This window comes from Poecile atricapillus, chromosome W, assembly GCF_030490865.1.
Source record: "Poecile atricapillus isolate bPoeAtr1 chromosome W, bPoeAtr1.hap1, whole genome shotgun sequence".
NCBI classification, from domain to species: domain Eukaryota; kingdom Metazoa; phylum Chordata; class Aves; order Passeriformes; family Paridae; genus Poecile; species Poecile atricapillus.
Genome location: NC_081288.1, coordinates 54,936,985 through 54,957,622, shown reverse-complemented (window position 1 = coordinate 54,957,622; position 20,638 = coordinate 54,936,985). Strand labels below are relative to the sequence as shown.

At 35.8% G+C, this 20,638-nt stretch overlaps 1 protein-coding gene across 1 annotated transcript; it reads left to right on the top strand.

Moving 5' to 3' along the window:
• The first annotated feature begins 870 nt into the window (after window positions 1-870).
• Window positions 871-19,504, top strand: LOC131592097 (IQ and ubiquitin-like domain-containing protein). Its single transcript, XM_058863373.1, has 11 exons — window positions 871-1,099; window positions 1,914-2,063; window positions 2,171-2,346; window positions 2,578-2,733; window positions 4,600-4,810; window positions 8,548-8,723; window positions 13,051-13,221; window positions 14,658-14,834; window positions 16,246-16,494; window positions 16,912-17,097; window positions 19,339-19,504. Exons 1-11 carry the CDS (start codon window positions 871-873, stop codon window positions 19,498-19,500), a joined length of 2,043 nt encoding a protein of 680 aa, XP_058719356.1. The 3' UTR covers window positions 19,501-19,504.
• Window positions 19,505-20,638: the final 1,134 nt, after the last annotated feature.

Below are 20,638 nucleotides of genomic sequence, written 5' to 3'. Positions count from 1 at the left end.
CGTAGATGTAAGGAAAAACGGTGTTTTCGTACATTAGTGCCGCTATGGGCTGGTAGGAGCTTATCATCGCCCTGCTCAGGGTCAGCTACGGGCGTGCCAGCACTGGGGCGGCCCCAGGCCGCCAGCACGGGTTCGTGCAGGTGCTGTGGGCTGGAGGGAACCAGGGCAGCTGCTCGTCCTTTCGCACCGCTTCCCTTCCCCTCTCTTGCCGGCCCTTCCCGTCCCCGGTACGTTTTCAGCCGGCCCGGCCCGGCCCCGCTCCCCAGTGCGCATGCTCGCGCTCCCCGGACGCCCTGGCCGGTTGCCGTGGCTACGGCGCCGCCGGCGGGGCGAGCAGCGCGCCCGGAGCGCGGCCGGGCCGGAGGTGCCGCGGGGCGGGGGCTGCGGGGTCCCAGCCGCTGCGCACCGTGCCCGGGGCAGCCCGCCCGCCACAGCGGCTTGGCGTCACCGGGCTCCCGCCGGGGGGGTGCGCGTTTGGGTGCGCTTTTATCTTGAGGAATATGGGCTTAGGACTCTTCCGGCCCGTGTCATTTCGGTGGCAGCTCGGAAAACCGTAAAGGTGTGCTGTCTCTGGGTAATGACCTCTTGGACTGTCTTGTTCTATAGGCACAGAAACAGAGGTAAAAAGAACTGTGCCGGCTACCTGCGTTGGAGTATTACGTTCGGTAAACACTAGCCAAAAGTGCTTTCTGTTTGGTGGAAGCGAAGCTGTTCTTAAGAGCCATTTTGGCAATAGGTACAGGAAAAGCTTTTCAGGATAGTAAGTTACCTATAATTCTGGTAGTTGAAATGTGCAAGTATGCAATTTATAATAGATCCTGTAATTATTCCTGCAGAAAGGTTAAAGGCATGCAACTGATGCTTTAGGAAATGGCAGATGCATCAGATGGCTTTGAAGTTGTTACATCAGAAGGGTCAGGTGCAAAGCAATCACCTGCATCCTCACAAGGAAAAGCAGTCAGAGAGGCTGGGGACCCAGCAGAGAAACCTGTGCTTCCAGAACCTGCAGACACTGCATGGTCAGAGGAGGGCTGGGACCAGCGGTCTCCTTCTCAAAATTCAGTACTACGAGAGAATACAGCAAATGGGACAGAGACAGGTAAAGTTGTTAAAATGTTGGGCATTCATGGTTTAAAGAGATATTTTTTCTTCAATTTAGTTATAGCTTCTTCCACCCCCACACACCCTCATTCTGTGTAAACTTGCTGGGATTTGGTTCTGCAGTAACTTTTTAAATTCTCATATGAAACATACTCCAAAAGTGAAAAATTCATTTTTTACCTCAAACTGTAGTAATCATTTCTATATGGCATTATATAGATTCATCCTTATTTTCAGAAATGCGTATGAGTAGGTATACATATTTTGTGTGTGCATTTAAATTAAGTTTAGCCAATATTATAGACATTACCTTACTATTTTACCTTTCTTAGATTCCTCTGTAACCTACCTTCTTTATCCTTGTCTTTCTCCTGCAGTCCCCCAAATGCTCCATCATTTCCTACACCTGTTCTTCAGTGTTCTGGGTGTCTTTAGTAATTTCCTCTTCCCAATACAGGACCCCATTTTCTTAGTTCTTCAGAGCAGAAAGGAGCGTATCCTGTTCAGCACCTGAGCACAGCGAATAACAATTCCTAGTATGGACTTGCTGACTGCTTTCCTCTTGGCTGGGTTGCATTCATCTGCTCTCATTCTGAGTAGCTGGCTAGGAATGTCTTTATGCAGAGACAGTATTACATTAGATTTCGCCTTTAAAATTGCATTATAATACTAATTCAGATTTCAAATAGACTGTCTTTCCAGCTGAAAAAACTATGATTATGCTGTGTTGCAGTGTTACAATAAAATCATCCTGGGGTAAACTTATTTGTTTTGAGAAACTTCTCAGGAATGAACTTTGGTTTTATTTTTAGCAAGCATGACTGATGATAATGAAACAGTTAGGAAGACTGGGTGTAATTTTGATGGAACTGTCCAACCTGAGAATCAGGGAGGTTTTCCTGAAAAAGTCATTCTACAGGATTACCGCATGCCTGATGTCATAACTGTCAGAGTAGAAACAGGTAAGTGCTGGTTTTGCACATTTATTGATACATATATAATCATGGTCTAATCTAGATGTGTTACTGAAAGAAACAATATTTATATTTTGGAACTTCCATTTTAACAGGTTCGGATTCATTTCAAGAAGTACTTGTAAAAATTGAAAGACTTACCTATAAAAAACCTTTTCTGGGTGGATTTAGGAATGTGTCAACAGGAATAGAGTTTCATAATGCAGGATCACAAACAATACCCAAAAAAAGACCTGAAAAAGGAATTCCATTACTTTGTAAGGCAATACAGGTAAAGGCTTTTCAATGTCTTTTTAGAATGTTGTTTTTTGCCAAACGGGATGAATTCTGATAGGAAAGAGGAAGTAAATGTGAGATGAATGTGCAAATCAAAGTATTCAGTGGACAAATATCATTAGTCTTGTGATTTTTATTGCAAATAGCTAATTCTGCCACTTATTGTAATGAGGAAAAAAAAAACTGTGTGTATTTTCTTTTCATCTGACATTCATTTTTTCCCCAGGCAGGTGTGGAAAAAAATAAGCAACAACAAACAAGAAATACAACATCAACACAGATGACTAAAATTGGCCTTTACGTATCAAACATGACTGACAAACTAATTACTCCGGGAAAGTATTTTACAGCAGATGAATACCATAAACGTAGACTTGAAGCAGTAAGTCCTTATCTGTTTGAAACTGTCTGTAAAACAACATATTGTGAATGTTACCTGAATATTTAATGAGTGTTCAGAGTGTTCAAAGACTGAATTTAAAAGAAACTGTAAAATGCCTTCTTATGCTCATCTTTTGTCATCTTTCAGATACAGGGGAAGCCTGTGTTTGCTCTGTGGTTTTAGTGGCATTTGATACCGTGCAATCTCTTAAATATTAAGAATTCTGAAATTATTGTTTTCTGTCTCACAGTGACAGTTAAGTTTCCATGTAGAGCACTAAGGATTAAAACAGGCTTGTTCCAACAATATTCTCGTGATCTCTTTGGAGGAATCTAAGCTATGTGCTTAACGTATGGCCTGAAACAGATGGAGTATTGGGTTAGGATTTAGGAGATCTGCAGTCAGCTTTTGAGTTTTGTGTTGTCCATGTGGTTGGGTTTTTTTATCAGACTTAGGAGGTTACCTTGGGCAAACATCCATTTGGATTCTTTGACACTGAGGTAGAAATGGGCTGTTCAAACACTGGCAGTGGGCCTGTGGGGTTTTCTGGTGCACTGAGTTGCCTCATGAAGGCAATTCAGATTACAGATTCTGCATATTCATTGTGCAGAGGATGCCATTTAGGCATTCCACACTGCTTTTGGGAAACCATATATTCTGCGACTGCATATATAACTCAAATATGCCCTAAATTGTGTTAGGTGAGGCACTGCTTTGTAAATACTCTAGTTATTAATTTGTTTGCTGAAAATAGTCAGTCTGAATCCAACTGAATGGAGAAAAAATTGATTCCCCAAGTGTCTAAGTAGAATAATTGTATTGGTAATTGTATTGACATGGTTGGCAGGATCTTTGAAATTTTCTGGGTAGAAGTTTTCTTGTAAGAACTTAAACCAGTCAGCTTTAGGTGACAGCAGTGAGCCTCATGTAGAAGTGGAACCCAAGAAGTGAGTAATTTCCTCAGGACTACCAATAAGTTTTACTGTGACACTTACTGAAATCTGTAGTGTATCTATAGGTAACTTGTAATGCACAGTAGAGGGATAGCATGGTGTTGGTTCACAGTGATGGATTTGCACAGTGCAGTGTAGGTCCATATTGAAATACTGTTTGAGGATATATTTAAGAGATGTTTTAGATTAAGATGTTGCCAGAGACTGTGTATTAGTAGGAATTTGTGCTTGATAGCTTTTGATGCTGAACAATGCATAGTATCTCATGATATTGGTCTGACTAAACTGCTTGTAGTCCAAGTGCTAACTCAGCCAGCAGAAGGTGAGGCTTGTGCAGTATCCTCCCTTAACATATTGTAGACATTCCCCCAGTCCTCAATAGCCACAGCTTGGGAAGGTCATTGATTTAATTTTCTTTTATCAGTTCTGTCATAACAACATTAGTAATTTCACTTTCATTATTTGTTCACAAATAAAATGCCGTTGATTTTGTGTCTATGTGTTGATTTTTGTAACAAGAAATTTTGCAAATGTGTCTACATTTCCACTCTGTAAATTGGTAGTAAGATAAGGAAAATAATAAAAACAGTACATGGCAAAAGACATTTTATGGGGAGATTTGAAAAATAGATATTTAAATGTAGTTTGTGTTTTGATTTGATTATTTGAACAGATTTTATCCACTGTACTCACTGCTTTAATTCCTGCAGTTACCTAACTGAGTAATCATACTAGTACTTAAACAAATAGTACATGACTGATTTTGTAACATTTAAATTAGTTTAACTACAAGAAAAATCTTAGAAAATGTAAGGGCTGGAGAAAAGAACAGTTAAGAAAAAAATACTGTGCTACAAAATACTATGTTGTTTTATTTTAAATTCACGATTCTTTGGTATTGTATCACATGTAGGTAATAGTAATACAGAAATATTTCCGTCGCTGGTATTCTGTAAATTTAGTACAAAATCTGAAGGAACAGAGGAGGGCAAAGCTTGCAAGGGAGGCACAAGAAGAATTACAGAAAAAAAGGGAGAAAGAAGAAAAATTGAGAAGGGAGTATGAGAAAAAACTGAACCCTAAAACAAAAGAAGACTTTGAGCTACTGTACCATGACTTGGAATGTAAGTTTTCTTAAAGGGATATCCTTAAAGCAACAAAATGGTACCGTTTGTTTAAAACAAACTTAGTATTTTTATGTGTTTTTATAGATAATTCCATGATATTTTTTTATGCTTTACAGTGGAATTTGTTTCATTTTAAAATAATTATTTTACTTCCATGTATTACTAGAAACAAAAAGAAGGCCTTGATGCTCTGTAAGCACTGTTCAGCAATCACTAAACGTCCCTGTGTTATCAACATCCAGTGCCCTACAAGCTACTATGAATGAAAATTAACTGTCTTGCAGCCAAAACCAGTACACCTTTTTTTTGGGGCAATAACTGGCTTGTAGAATAGTGTTATTTGGCAGTTTTATTAGCATTTTTTATTTATGTCTAAAGTTAGAAGAACAAAAAGGATTTTTTTTTTAGATCAGAGTTGCTTTTATCTTTCACTCTGCATTTAGGATGCTGAAAACAATTCTGTGAAGAAATTAGTATTAAGATCCATAATTCATTATTTGCTATAGACTTTCCTTATAATAGTTTAAATTTTTATACAGAATTTTGCAACATATGAGAGAAGTTATTCCTTTTGTCTTAGTTGTCCGCTACTGATGCTTTTTCTCCTTTCTAGTTTGTTCCATGTGTTCACAAAACTGTGTTGTCAAAATTTTAAAAATCTCTTAGGAATTCTGCTGGACATTCTGAAAGTCATATGTTTCCTGTTCTTGTAGCAGATGATGTCTAATACAGGCAAGCATCTCTAAACTTTTCCAGAAAAATGTGAATACTTCAGATAATTGACATAAAACCTTACAAGAATGTAATGTGCAAATTGAACAAAAAACTTAGAGTATGTCCTTTTGGAAAAATAAAAACAGTCAAAAAGCTATGGACTTGTACCAGCATATAATGAAACAGCAAGAAAAATTTTGGTTTTTCACAATGTCTCTTTTAAAGGCAGAGGTTTGTACTGTGACTTGTAACAACTCTTATGTTATCTAGGCTATAGTGCTTTATGGGCTATCTCTTTGACTGTTTGGATATTATTGTCCCTGTAGCAGAACTGACTTAATGGATACTTCATTGCAAATTCACCTGCCCTACCTTAAACCGTCTCAGCTCTGTCTTCAGTGGTAAACTGGGCATAAATTTGGTGGCATGTGTTATTCATAGAGCTTAGGATCACGATTCAAGAATTCCCGAGTTATACACTAATCTTTTAATGCTGTCATACTTTGTGTGGCATTGAACAAATTGCTTTGTCTGAATTAATAAATGATTTATAAATGTCACTGTTCGTGACAAATGTAAAAAATTATCGCTTGTCTTGAACTTTGCAGTTATTGGAATGGTAGCTTCATTAGATTTGTGGTTTCTTTGGGGTTGTCTACCCTCTTCTTTTTCTTTGCAGATAGTTTGCTTTTCACTTCCCAAGAATCAAGTTCTTTTAAAGGTGTATTTGACTAAATGATCAAAAGCCAAGGTACTCAAAACAGTACTTTTTTTTCTTGCCACTTATGAGACATCTTACTATTTTGCATCTGATTTTCTGAAATATTTCTTCAAGAACAGGCTTCCAGACTAGTGTGCTATCAGATGTATAATCCACACTGGTTTTTCTTTTTTTGTTTTTTAAGTGTGAAAAGTCTTATGTGCAGTAGAAACAACCAAGTTCAATTAAAGTTATGGAAGAGTGCTGATCTTCATTATTATTTTAAGCTTGAAACTTAAAGTTATGCAAGTGTCTCTTGCTTAATTTAATGACTTTGTATTCACAAATAATAAAACTTTCAACCAAGCACACTCAGGAATTTCATATCTAGGCAACCTGAAAAAAAACATGTGCTGCTTCAAAACAGAACAGAATTAATTCAGAATTTGAAATGTTTGTTTATCTTAATATTTTGTTAAAAATAATGGTCTGGTATCAATCTCACTGTTAGTTTTTGTCAACTGGTGTTGACTAGTTGCTTCTCTACATGCATGCAATCATGCTCTTCATTTTAATAGAGCTTAATGATTGTAGGAAGTTGGGGGTTTTTTCCTACCTGCAGCTGAAACAATTCTGCATTCTTATAGTGCCAACAGTTTACACAAGCTAAACCATTGTGACAGTAAAAGAATGAGACTATTGTCTTCCAGAGATCTGTGAAGGTTATTGCTGCAATCACAGCAGGGTTTCTATCACAGGGTCAGCAAGTACAAGCAATTCCTGGTGGTATAAAAACTTACCTGTTGACTATATAGTGCAAATGACATCTGTCTATATATTCAGCATGTATGCATAGGCATTTATTATTTGTTTGAAAAGTACAAACTATTTTACTTTATAAACACTGGAATAAAAATGGTAATGAGTAAAATCTCTGCCCATAGAACAGATAATCTAATAGGAGTGTTTTAACTTGGTTGCATGTAAATGGGGAATCAAGAGGTGAGTATCCAGGTGCATGACAGCTTCTTCTCATCTGAAAGCATAAAATTGCTTACTGTATTTATTATCTCCACATAAGAAGTTTCTGCTCCCTTCAAGCATAATAAAGCTTCATGTAAATTAATTCTATATAATGCTGTTGTTTGCTGAATTGGCTTTATTTAAAATATATATCTTAGGGTTCTCAGAACTTGTCAGACAGCTGTCATATTACATCTTGGAGAGCCTTAAGAAAATTAATTGAAATATTTAAAAATGGAAAATATAAGGTATTGTAGATAAGAAGCCACAGGCAAAAAATAAGCCTTCCTCCTTTCCCTCCTCTCGCCTCTAATCTTACCTGAAGCAGGATGTTACAGGCTTTTTCAGTGCATCACATATTGGATGGTTTTCTTTTACGCTGGGTTTTGCTTTTGCGTAATTGTTCTGGGATGATAACCACACTTTGAGGTGTTATTTAGCAATATTGAAGTTTTGGATCTTATAAAATTCCTTACAAAACTCCAGAGGCATTTGAACTGGATCAGAGTCTTCAGAGAAGCCAGGAATTCTTGCAGGATATGCAAAGCAGTAAACACAGTTTGATTTTACAAGCAGATTTCTCTAAAGCCATGTCGTCTGTATACCAGCTGCATAAGTGTCAGGGGTCAGATTCTTATACAGTGTGTACTGATCCATGTGCTGCTGTCATGAGCATCCTGTGGCTTCTCAGTGGCCACTTTCACCCCCTTGGAGGGTTATGTTGTAGAAGAGGAAAGGGAGACTAAAGCAATGACAGTGGAGTTATTAATGTATATCCATTTGCCTTGGATGGCAAAAGGTGATACCACTGAAATATCCAGTGTAAGACCTGGAGTGCAAAATGTGACTGTCAGTCAAGTTTTATCTCAGTTTTGGAAGACTTCAAGCGTCTTAAGATTTAACTCATTTATGCAGGGAGAAGCAGTAATATTCTCAGCACTGAGTACTGGTGGTACCACAGTTAGACAGCCATTTCATCATACATTTCCACAGGAGCTAAATTCTTTTTCTCACATTGATCTTTTTTTCTCCTACTCATCCTTGAGTTTGGAGTACAAATTGGCAGTCTGGAATTGATGTACACACACATTCTCACAGAACATCTGTATAATTTACATTCATTTCTAGGCCATCTTGCATGTTTCGAAAATAGCCATAACCATCAATTCCCTAAAATGGAAACTGGGTTTTAGTGAATATTGAAAGAAAAGACTATTATGTTGTTTCTTAAATATGAAAGCAGAAGTTTTGCTGGAAAGCATCTTGTAAAAAATACCCTAAATATTTGTGTCTGCAGTATGGGTGCAGGAGGAGACTGGGCGAATTAACAGAACTCTTTCTGGAGCTGAAAGAAAGGCAGCGCTTTGTGCACTTCTGGAGGAAGAGACACAGCTGATTGCTTGCATTGGGATGCACAAACAAGATGCCAATGTGGAGAATCAACAAAAAGCAATAATGCACCTTCTGGTTAAGGTCAGTTATTAGGCTTAGCATAAAGAATACCAAAGTACAGGAACAGAAAATACATTTGCAAAGTACAAAAAGTAACTTCTGTAGTTTTTAACAGTTAATCATGTGAATGCTAATGTCATAAGGATCCAAATTATGTGGTTGTTCACATCAATACACTTCAGTAAATTTCTTTTTCCAAGCTGAGAACTTCATAGCTGTCAGACTGATTGAAGGTTGAACAGTGCATCATTAAGGCTGTTAACCATAAAAAATATAAACAATAAATCTAATAAATTAGAATTATTGGAATATGTTATCCTTCATGAAGTCAATTTGCCATTAATTTCCCAAATGAGCATAGGCCTCTGGTCATCATATGTCTGTCTTTAAAGAAAGCATTTATTCTGTTTTCCTGTATAAAGAAGAGTTTGAATCTGATGTTGAACTCAGTTATTAAATCACTAACTTTAGTTCCATTAGAACTTTAACCTGAGATTTCATTCTTGTATAATCTAGGGGATGATATTTAAGGTAAGTGTTCTTCAGCCTCTATAAAAAAATATGAGAATTCCTTCATTCACAAAGATGATTTAAAATGGTATTAAATTCAATGGTATCTTAATGTAAAATACAAAAAGCCTTGTCCTTTTAGGTAGATGTCCAGCCATTGGAAAAATAATAGGTTTTTTTCAAAGTATGTGACATGAATATGAAAAGAAATACTGCAACAGAAATGTTTTTTAGCTATCTAATTTTTTTATTATTATTTTTATTTTAAAATTTTGACTATTTGGTGCTCAAAAGTAAAAATGGTGGTTTTGTCCAAAAGAGACTTTTTTCATTCTTTTTATTACTGATGCAGGGGAACTGTATTCTAAATGTGATTTGATAAAATGTGTTGCATTTCTCATTATGAACAAATTACTTATCTGAAATGTTGGTGGAACTGTTACCACATTTATTGCTGTGGTATGACTGTTTTCTGTCTTACTGCTTTCAAGAATGAAAAAACAAGCCAAATAATTAGGAATATTTTCAAAGCCTTGAATCATTTCTACGTGTTATGTTTGCTTCTTCTACCTACAATCTGTTCTGCTACCTTCTAAGAAAAGGAAGCCTGGAATAGTCAAAGCAAATATATTTCTCCCTTAACCAACTCTGTCGTTACTTTTCCATAAGGACTGAGTTCCAGTGTCCTACCTGTACAGATTACTTCCAGCACATACTCTGACAAGCTGTACAGTTTTCTTATATCTAGAATCAGAAGCAAAATGTTCTTCAGTACAAGAACTCTCATTTGATATTTGGAGAATTAGGAGACATATCAGAGACAACAGATATTTTGTCTTTCCAAACAATGGACATTTTCTTGAAGCAGTTACTAATAGTAAATAAAATATATATAAAGTATATAAAATAAATAATAATTTATTTATTCTTATATTAAATGTATTAATTATGTTTTTAATGAATGAGACTATAATCTTTTTAGTTTTAAAATCTGTCGAGTTTCTGAATTAGTGCAACTTTTCATGTTTTTTTTATCATGTCAGCTGTAAGATTGTGTTGTTCTAAACTACTGACATAGGTCTAACTCAGAGGGAGAAAAAGTAACAATTTCTTCATTTTTTAAAAATATAAAATATAATTTTGTAAATCTCAGAATTGGATGGTTTGCTATGACTGTAACAGTGTAATTTAAGCACTTTAAATTACAGTATTATGTTTGTTGTTAAGTGCTTGATTAGGGATTATTTGGTTCCTCCTTGAACTTTGAGCTGGTAATGTCGATCTGGACACTTGCCAGTTAATGGAGTAACATCTTTCACATCTGAAGACTGCAAGCTGCAATAGCCAATGTGGTATGAAACTTGCTTCTCCATGGAAACCTTTGTTCCCTTCTTTGCTACTTTAAGCATGTACCTCCACAGGGATGTATGCTCTTATGAAGGTTGATACTGGTTGTGTGTGTACTATGTGCTATGGGGTTCTTTTTTATGCTGAGTTCATTCTTCTTCAGCATTTGTACTTTGGAGAGGAAGTATTTGATTAAGCTTTTATACTATCATGTTTACTTAAACAAATGTGTGTAATTATGAGCTGTTAGTTCATACTTTTCATGCTTTGTACTATTTCTGCACACATCCAATGGGTTTCTTTTGTTACACTTGCCTTTTTCTCTCTGTCTGTGGTGGTGTGTTTCTCAGCTCAGGAGTTTTTTCTGCTTTCTTGCATTGGCAGCGGAGTGTAGTTGTAGTAGACTTGCTTTCTGAGGTAATACAGATAACAGGATTATTGTAAATTCCACAGCACTGCCAGCAGACTAGAAGAGAAAAGAAAGCTGGCAGAAGATCTCAAAGTTTTACTTTTTCTCATGTCAGTCTGGAGAACAGAAAAATAGTCCTGAAATCAGAGAACTTGGGATTCTTTCTTTTTTTCAGTAAAAAGCATATTTTTTTTTTTTACATTCTAAAACGTTTTTACGTAATATCCAGCTATGATAAGGTAGTAAGAAAAAATACAGAAGTTACAGATATATTTTCAAAGAATTAATTATAATAACACAATTGGTCTGTATTAAGAGTCATTTGCAGAACGGGATTCCAAGACTTCTTGCATATACTGGGTTAGCAAATTATGAGAAGGATCTAATGTTATTATTTCCTAGGCTGTACTCTGGCCATTGATTCTTTCTAGCATAAGCAAATGAACTTTCTCTGTTATTTTAAGTGTTTTCTGTGAAGATGATCAAATGTAGGTATGGAATTAACTACTACATGGAAAACAGTGATTTGTCCCCATATAACAAACAAAGGATTGACAGTGTGACAGAACTACTAAGTCGGTCTGAATTTTATTGTTTGCAAAGCATGGTGTTTTTTTGTTTAGTTTTGTTTCGAGGTTTTTTAAGAATTTCTAGTATTGTACAAAGATAGTGAAACAAAATGAAGATATAGTAGAATGCTCCCTATTTATGAGAAAAAATTGCCTTGGTCTAGTTTTGCAGAAATTCAAAGATTACACCAAGTAATTAAGAGTTGGTTGCTTTGGGGTTTTTTAAGCTAATATCTGGTTTTGCTTTTGCATTTCTTAGTTTTGGCTCTGAAATGTGACCTCTGGTTAACAGTATCTTCTTTAATTAGAGTTCTGCCCCCACTGATAATGTAATTAAATGTCATCAATTTGATGTTAAATCCTTTAAAAAATTATTTTGTCTTTCTTTTCCTTACCTAACTTTATTTATTTAAAAGTGAGGAAAAGTCTGTTTTTATTGTGGTGATAACTAATCATATGTCTTCTAGCTATCTAATATTATTGGTATTTTTATTACTTATCATCATATCAAGTCTATTCCATCAAAATAATGATTGTGTCAGTGCTGGGGTCATGTCCAGAAAACTGCTAGGCATGTGAATGCTACATGAAGTGTTGCTGCTGTTAGGTCACACTGAGACTGCAAGGTCAGCTTTGTGAGTGTTAGTGAGCACTTAAGTTCCAAATATAGTGAAAGAGAATTATTAAGACATAGAAAGATATTTCAAATACCTCTCCCCATTAAAAAAAAGGAAGTGGAGTTAAGTAATGATGGGGAGAGGCGTATGAAAACTTTTTCTATTGGAATTGGATATCTCTCCTTACGTAACAGTGTGATTTGCAACCAAAACCAGTCTTCTGGAAAGAAGAAAATGGTTGTACTTTTCAGACCTCGTGGGGCAGGCGACATGGTGTATCTTCTCACTGTCCATAAAAGTTAAAGATGTGCAAAGAGATAATTGAAGCATAAGGCATATGGCATGCGGTTAAGTTAGCAAACAAGAAGCTAGGTGAAGTATTTGATAAACTGTAACCACATACCTTGCCCTAGCTCCAACAATGTGTATTCCTTCTCTCCTCTTCAGCTAGTATAAATAGAACCCTTCCCTGGAGATATTTTTTACTGCAGTAGACTTTAAGGTCTTAAATTTGCAATCTTTACACAGTCAACAGACCTATTGATTTTTACTGATAGTTTGAAGGGATTTATGACTGCAAAGTGAAATACAGACCAAATGTATTTTAGCACTACTGTCAGTAAATTCACTTTAAAGAAGTAGAGCATATCCCTGTAGGAGAATATTATTTGCTTTTAATATCCTGTAAGTTGAAATTGTCATGACCTGCAGCTTTAAATAAAGCGTGCAGTTGATTGTTTGCTTTGGTGGAAGAGGTGCTGTATCAATCTCGACAATAGAATTAGCATTTTGCATTAGTCAAGCCTTAATGTTAAGTCCCTGTTTCCTCTGATGAAACTTGATGTAAAATGCAATTGTTCAGCTGGTGGTCAGAGTTCTAAAAATTGTTTCTGAAGTGTGCACAACCTAGGAGGTGGAAAGCATTTGATGGAAAAATCACTGAAATGGATACACAGAGCACTCTCCGTGGAAAAGAACTGCTTGAAATCTACCGCAGCATTAACACAAAGGACATCCCAAAAGATGAGAGGATATCTGTGCTGTTAACACTCAAATGTACAGTGAAGGTAAGGTTTACTTTTCTATTTATATTAGCTTGAAGCTGTACTTTCCAAAGGTGCTGTCATTTAATTATGTTCACACATAAGCAATGCTGCTGCTGGTAGACAAGTGCCATGATGGTGGGCTGGCAGCTATAGAACCTCATGTACTACCTGGTGTGTGAATGTAATTTACATTCCAGATACACTCTAAATGCATATTTCACTTCATCATGTGCATATTTGTCTTCAGGTCGTGTTAGAATTTTCACCCCATGGTTTTAGACTTCTTTGTATGTTAATACATAATACAGTTCTAGTACAAAGTTTAGTTTACTACTTAATATTAACCTTATGAGAAGCGTGGCAGGGATGCATGTGGTGATTGCCATTTCTTTTTTCTCAGTTCTTTGAAATATCCATTTAGAACCGTGTCTACTCTTAGTTTGGATTACCAGTGTTATGGGCAGAAAATACTTATTTTTTTCTTCTCTTTGCTCCTCACTCCTCACCCCCACTGTTGCTGCTAGCATTCCCAATGAATTAGAAGCTGGTTTCATTTTTTTTTAGTCTTTCATATTGGTTTTATTTATTTATTCATGTACAAAAAGAATGAGTTTCAAAGTCCTTTCAGGATGATACTGTTGACGTCAGCCTAGAATAAAATGCTGCTTCCTGGTCGTATTAAAACAAGAAAGCATCTTGCTGATTGATTTAGTAGTGCCAGTATTTGATTTAAAGTCACTCTGGCATTGAGAGCACTTCTGGTTTATGAGCTCTTGTCCATCTTAATACAAGTCAATTAGGCTTTAGTGAACAAGTGAATTTTTGTAAATTAGCACTCTCTTTTACCTGAGAAATTACTGAACTTACTCACTTCTTATGTCTCTCTCTCTCTGGAGAATCTCCTGCCAAGCATTTGAAATATTGAAGTGACTGATTTCCAGGCATACTGTCAAAGTCCCCCATGCCTTTTGTATGGTGGATTTTTTTGATTTTCTTGTGGCATTTTTTTAAACCCATCCATATTACACCTCAAATCTCATAGTCAAAGGAAGCTTCTTAGGGAAATATTTCTTTGGGCTTTTCAAGACTTAAAATTTTGCACTTCTTGAGTACCTCTGCTAAGTATCTTTTAGTGCTTCCAGGCTTACAGTTCCTCACAGCTTTGGTATACATATACAGGCCCCTTAAAACAGATTCTGTAAGCATTCTTACTTTTGTAGTTTTACAGTTGTTTCATTGGCGATTTTTTCCCTGAGATATTAAAAAGCCCTTCTGTGAACACGTTCTTACATGAACATCCAGAGGTATGAATGGGAATGGGCATAGAACCCATAGTTTGCTTTCATGTCTCATTGAATCATTTTGTTTGTTTGCTTCTTCATTGTCGTGCATTTTGTTTATTTTCCTTTCTCTCTCTCTCTCTCTCTCTCTCTTTTTTTTTTTTTTTTTTTTTTCAGGAACATGAATGTAAATTAACACAGGAAATAGGGGCACTAATTGACAGGGAAATTGATCTTATGTCAAGGGAGGTGAAAGAATGCAACTTGGAAGGACTGAGGAAAAGAATTTGTACATTATTTCTTCAGTATACCAAAAGTCCAGAGTTCAACCCTGAAGTTGCTGGGTTAATTAAGGTATTATTCTTATTTTGCAGCCTGACATGGTGGCCATTGAGTTAAAGAGAAGGGAGATGGAAAACATTAAAAGCTTTTTTATTTTACATTTTGCTCTAGAATTGGTGGAGGAGTTCCTCAGGAGGTAAATTGTAGCAAGTAAAAAGGCTTCACACAAATAAATTTATGTAGTCCTATTAGGAAGCATTAGGGCATAGACAAGGTTATAAGCACCTGACAAGTGGCTGGCAGCACTGAGAGAGCCCTGGAACTCTTGTGTCTGAAATAAAAAGTATGAAAGTTTCAAGTGGTAGATCATATGAGATGGTATCAGTAAAATGTAAGAGCAAAGCAGTACCAATATACTGAGAGAGGAAGTCATGTTTTTTTCTACTGGTCAAGAGGCAGCATGCCACGCATCCAGATAGGAAGAACATTGCCCATGTCAATGTCTAGTGAGCTTGCACTTAAGCAAAAACTCTTCCAGCCTTCTCTTATAGAATCAGTTGCTACTGTGTGCAAAGAAGATGTAGTTAGTATTGTGTGAGTGTTTTTCTTTTCTGACTACAGATTACAAATAAAAATATTATTCAATATCATAGGTTGCTGCTCTAAGTAGCAATGTCTGTTTTGCATCTATCAGAAAAGCATTGCTTGTACAGTGGTCAATGTTATCTCAGGAGTAGAGAATCTGTCAGATTTAGATGCAGATGTTAGATTTAGAACAAACTAACAGTTAATTTTACATAGGTTATTAGCAGATGTACCATAGCAGAGACTGAAGTGTCAAAATACTCAAACTATCCAGTTACAAACTTGGTCCCTCTGCATAGACTACATTACATTCTTTCCAGAACCCATGAAGGAATATGGGCATGAGGGGGTCACTATCAAGTTTAGTCTATTTTCTTCTCCATGTATCTGGACATAGTGGTCCATGATTTTGTACTTAAAAAGAATACATGATTTTGTATTCTTATGCCAAAATATTAATATGCCCATAATCTCAGGGTTTTATCTTTGCCATAAAAAGCAGATTCTATATGAAAAATCAAATGCAGAGAATTTAGTTTCTGTTTTCTCTGTGTTGTCATCTTTCCAGAATAACTGACAATCTGCGTACATAAAAGCACCAGGAAGAGCACTAGAACATAATGTTTAGGATCTTCATATAGTTTAAAAATGGATTGACTGGTTTATATAACTGATTTTAGCAAATGCAGCAAGAAAATACAGTGACTCTTGGTAGCCTATCAAAGAAAAATCAAAACACTTTATTGGGTATTTTAAAACAAATACTTCTAGCTTTTACATATTAAAATACTTGCATGAAGATATGCAAGACGTATCCTGACAGTGTAAGAGTGACATACGAATAATACAACCTGTATTAATACACCCTGTAGTAAATTAACCTTTTTTTAATTTTTAGGTTCCACAAGACCCCTTAAAGCTTTATAAAAATATTTACTTCTGTCACAGCTGCGAAAATTATTTACCATCTACTGAGTTTCTCATTCCTGCAAATTCCCGCACCATTGGCAGATGTCGCTCGTGTTACCAGCTTGACAATGAGGCTCGGAAACGAGAAGCATATTTGAAGTACAGACTTATACTTGAAAATCTCAGGAAGTCTGAAGTTGATTATCAGGATGATAGTAAAATCGTTTTCTTAGTTCAGGTACTGTTGGAAAGAGCATTGCTACTCATAGTAAGCAGTGGCTTTGACTATATATCCTTTATTTTGTGTGTTGTTGAGAGGTTGAGAAATGGGCTAAAAGCTACAGCTTTTTCCTGTGATATGTTCCACACCATAAAGAAGCAGCTCTTAAGCTCTTGAAGCATAAGTGTACTTTTAAATGTGGTTTGCAAGCTATACACTAAAAAAAGTCTAGATGGCAGGTCAGAGAATCAGATATTCCAACAGCTGTGCAAAAAATATATATGTGTGTCAAGATGCTCTTTAACCAAGTGACATAACCATATGACATGTGCATAGAAATTTTTTTACCCAAAGCTTTATTTGGATTTTTACATGGGTGCAAGACTTGTAGAATGAAACGTGCTTCTTCCTTTTTAACCCTGTTTTTCATTTCAGCTTCCAGATATGCAGTACCTGATTGAGAAGATATGGAACTGCCAGTCAGCTCTCAGTGCCTGCAGTAATCTGTATGATTTAGTTATGGTCAGGTGGGATAAGCAGCGTGAGTGGTCTCCATGGAACACTATTCTCCTCACTGAAGAAGAGGCAGATGCACATCTTAAGCTGTGTGACCCTCTGAAGGTAAATTTCAATGGGTTTTATTTTTTATATTTTTTTATGTTATGTTTTAATAGAATCCTGTGACTAATTATGTTGGGCCAAATTTAATCATTACACTTGTCCATGTTTAAATTGGCTCATTGTGGCTATTTAAATGATTGCATCTGTACTACTAAACAAAATGGACACTAATCCAAAAGGCATCTGGCAGGTGCAGCTCATTCCATGTACCTGAACTCTCTCTTGACCCAATTGTCCCTCCTGAAATGCAGGAAGCTGAGTGGCCTCATCCATGCTGCCTGCTGAGGACAGTGCCATGTGTGCACTCTTCCCTCAGATCACACCAGACAGGAGCTAGCCTGGATGAAAAGTATACTAAAGACTAACCATAAATATTGTTACAGTTGTGTGCCTGTGCTCTTGCACACGCTCTGCCCTCATTAGTTTCTGGTCTTCTAAATTTCTCATCAAAAAGAATTGTTCCTTGTCTATAACTTATCCATTCATCATCATAATATTTGTCATTACTTTCTTACCTAGATATCAGCTAAGTATCCCTTACAATGTAACCTTATAATTTGCATTTAAGAAATAGAAACATAATTTCTTTTCCGAATTAAAACCTCTTAGGACTGTGTTCAACTCATCATCAAAACTGGCTTTTTGCACCAATTCCCCCAAATTCCATATCTAAACATGGTAGTCTATGAAATATCTCTCCACTGAACATTATATATTAAGAGTACTTAGTTTGTAAGGCACAGGAGAATCCTGTGACCTGTGTTTGTCCTGCACTTAATAATGGCTTATTAAGACTTTCAGCTCCAGGTTATTGATTTATGTAAGCAGTGATCTGCAGTCATTGTTGCCTAGTGTTCTTTTGTTCAGGGTGTTCTTAATTCAACTTTTAACACAATGTATGTGCATCAGAAATGCAGCTTTGGCTGTTATGTATTGTTCTTCTTTTTGGAAGTCTTAAAAGCAAACTAAACAGACAGAGCAAATTAATTGCTCTCTTTAAAGTTTTGCTTTATGGATGAAATATATCAGGGAATTCTAAAGGCAAAAGGGATTCTGCCAACCATTATATTTTGTGTGTGAGTGCGCAGCTTGTGTCTTCAAGCAGACACATTTATGTGAGCTTTAGCTTTAGAAGGTAAAATCAGTTTCAAGCTGGAAATCCCTTTATTGACTCCTCTCACTCACTGTAAGTCAAGAAGGCTATTCAGACAATCTGAATCTAGTGAGGCTCCTCAGCATCCATAAATTTCTGTTACCAGCATTACTGCAGGCAAAGCAGTTCTTTGATTGATCAGTTTGCTCTGATTGAGCACTTCTCTAGTTTGGTGCCATGAGTCTGGATGTCACAGTCCAAGAAATGCTATTAACTTGATTAGGTCCAGGGCTTCAACGGATGGGGGAGTTAGGTAAGAACAGGTAAATTACACAATCCTACATAAAAACCATGAGGTATTTTCTTTAGCTCTTGCAACAAATACAGAAGTGAATCAATTGTAGTGAGGACTCAATTTTCTTCTTGAAAAGAAAAAAAAAATGAAAAGAGTATAAAATAAAGAAAATGAGGCAAAGACAGAATGTTGGAAGTTGAATCATTGTTTTTCATTCACTGAAACAGAAAAGGCCTCTTAAACCATTTATTTAATAGCAATTATTCATAGTGATTTTATTTAATAGCAGTTATTTAAAGTGATGACTACAGCAATAGCAAAAGATTTTTTCAGTTAAATATTCTGATTATTTTTTCCATCATCCAAACTACTACTACTAACTAGGAATTTGGGAAAGTGTCACCACTGCATGCAAGTGTGGACTGAAATGCTGCAAAATACTTGCTGCCATGATTAGTTGAAAATAGTAACTCTGATTCTCAGCAAGAAATGTCCTTACAGTCTTCACCTTGCAAATGTTTCTATCTAAGCATTGCCTTATTTCATTTTCAAATGTAAGTACAAATGTTCTCACTTGAAGTAAAGAAATAAATCAGTTTTATCTTGAGTGGATAAAAACATTACTCTGGTTTTAAAACATGGCTAATATTTCACAAGGAGAAATTTTCACTTTAGATAGTACTATAGAACTAAAAGATATTTCATTATGTATATATACAAATAAATGATCTGCCTTAGTTTATTAAAGGGTGACTATTTATAATGTCTAAAATATGTCCAAGTGTTTATAGTGTCTAAAATATGAAGATATTTTAATTGTATTTATGGGTTTTGAATTTATTTTTCTTTTCAGACTTATGAAGGTCCATTTATTTACAGAATAGAACAAAAACATATCCGGGCAAAAAACTACTTTGCTCAGATTCCTGCAATGTCACCATTTTTGCATAGAAGTAATAATCAGGCTAATGCAAATTCCTACATGAAACATTGTTCTTCAAAGTTAAAGAAGTGAACTAAATTCCTAGGTTTTAAAAAAATACACTTTTTTATCAATACCCTAATTGTACTACACAATAAATAAACACAATTGTACTACACAAAATAAACTTCTAAGGATAAAGTAATTTGATCTCAATCATTTAATTTTACTGCACTTCAAGTTTTGTAACCTCATTAAAAAAAATAAAATGTTGTTAAAGTGGTTTGTCAATTCTCAGTTTTTAGAGTAATGTTTATTTTTCTGTGTATTGGTACATTGTTTGGAACATTCTGTCTGTAGTAAATATTAATTTTGGGCAAATTTTGTTAATTCTTTGTCACCCTTTATTTAGAAAATTAATACTATAGCATTGTATTAAATTTATTTTTCTTGTCTTAAGCACATAAGGCAGAAACCCCCTCAAACCTTGGATTCTTACAGAACAGAATAGATACAGCTTTCCAGATAACTGCTTTGCCCTGCAAACTTTTGTGCAAAAGAACAACTTTTCATTTTGTAGCTCATCTAGATGGTCATAGTGGAACTGCCAGCATAAAATTATTGTCTCCAAGGTGTTGAAATTATTATAATTTGAGTATTATAATTTAAATATCTTATTTTGAAATACACATTTCAGAATGTTTGAAATATATTTCTTTTTGCGGAGTTTGTATTATTTGTGGAAGTAAATTATCCCCATAACTAAAAAAGTTTATCTTTGATCATAGTTACAGAGAAAAACACAATATGGTGTAAATTCAAAAATCCAACAGGAAGTTGCAAGGTTCTTCTTGAAACCTCTATTGTAGATGTGGTTTTGATCCAGTCTTTTGCTCTAACAGATGAAACTACCTAGGAAAAAGCAGTAGCATTTACAAAGAGAAGTAAGCACATATTTGGCAGCAAACAGCTGAAAACTGAATTGACTCCTGCCCTTCTATGGACATGCTCCAGCACCTCAATCTCTCTCTTCAGTGAGGGGCCCAAAACTGTATTCAAAGTGCAGCTTAATAGTGAACAGCATTTGAGGTGTGACCTCACCAGTGCTGAATACAGGGGAACAATGCCTGCTCTGCTCCTGCTGGCCTCACTATTTCTCATCCATTAATTCTAAAAGAAAACATGTAAAAATCCAGAGAAATGGTTAGGAGTAGAATGTAAGTACAAAGTA

Bases quoted from the DNA above. Each gene is read 5' to 3' on its own strand.
- LOC131592097 (XM_058863373.1), top strand. From the start codon at position 871: ATGGCAGATGCATCAGATGGCTTTGAAGTTGTTACATCAGAAGGGTCA. The intron at 1,100-1,913 runs GTAAAGTTGTTA...TTTTATTTTTAG, and splicing joins AGCAAATGGGACAGAGACAG to CAAGCATGACTGATGATAAT. The intron at 4,811-8,547 runs GTAAGTTTTCTT...TTGTGTCTGCAG, and splicing joins ACTGTACCATGACTTGGAAT to TATGGGTGCAGGAGGAGACT.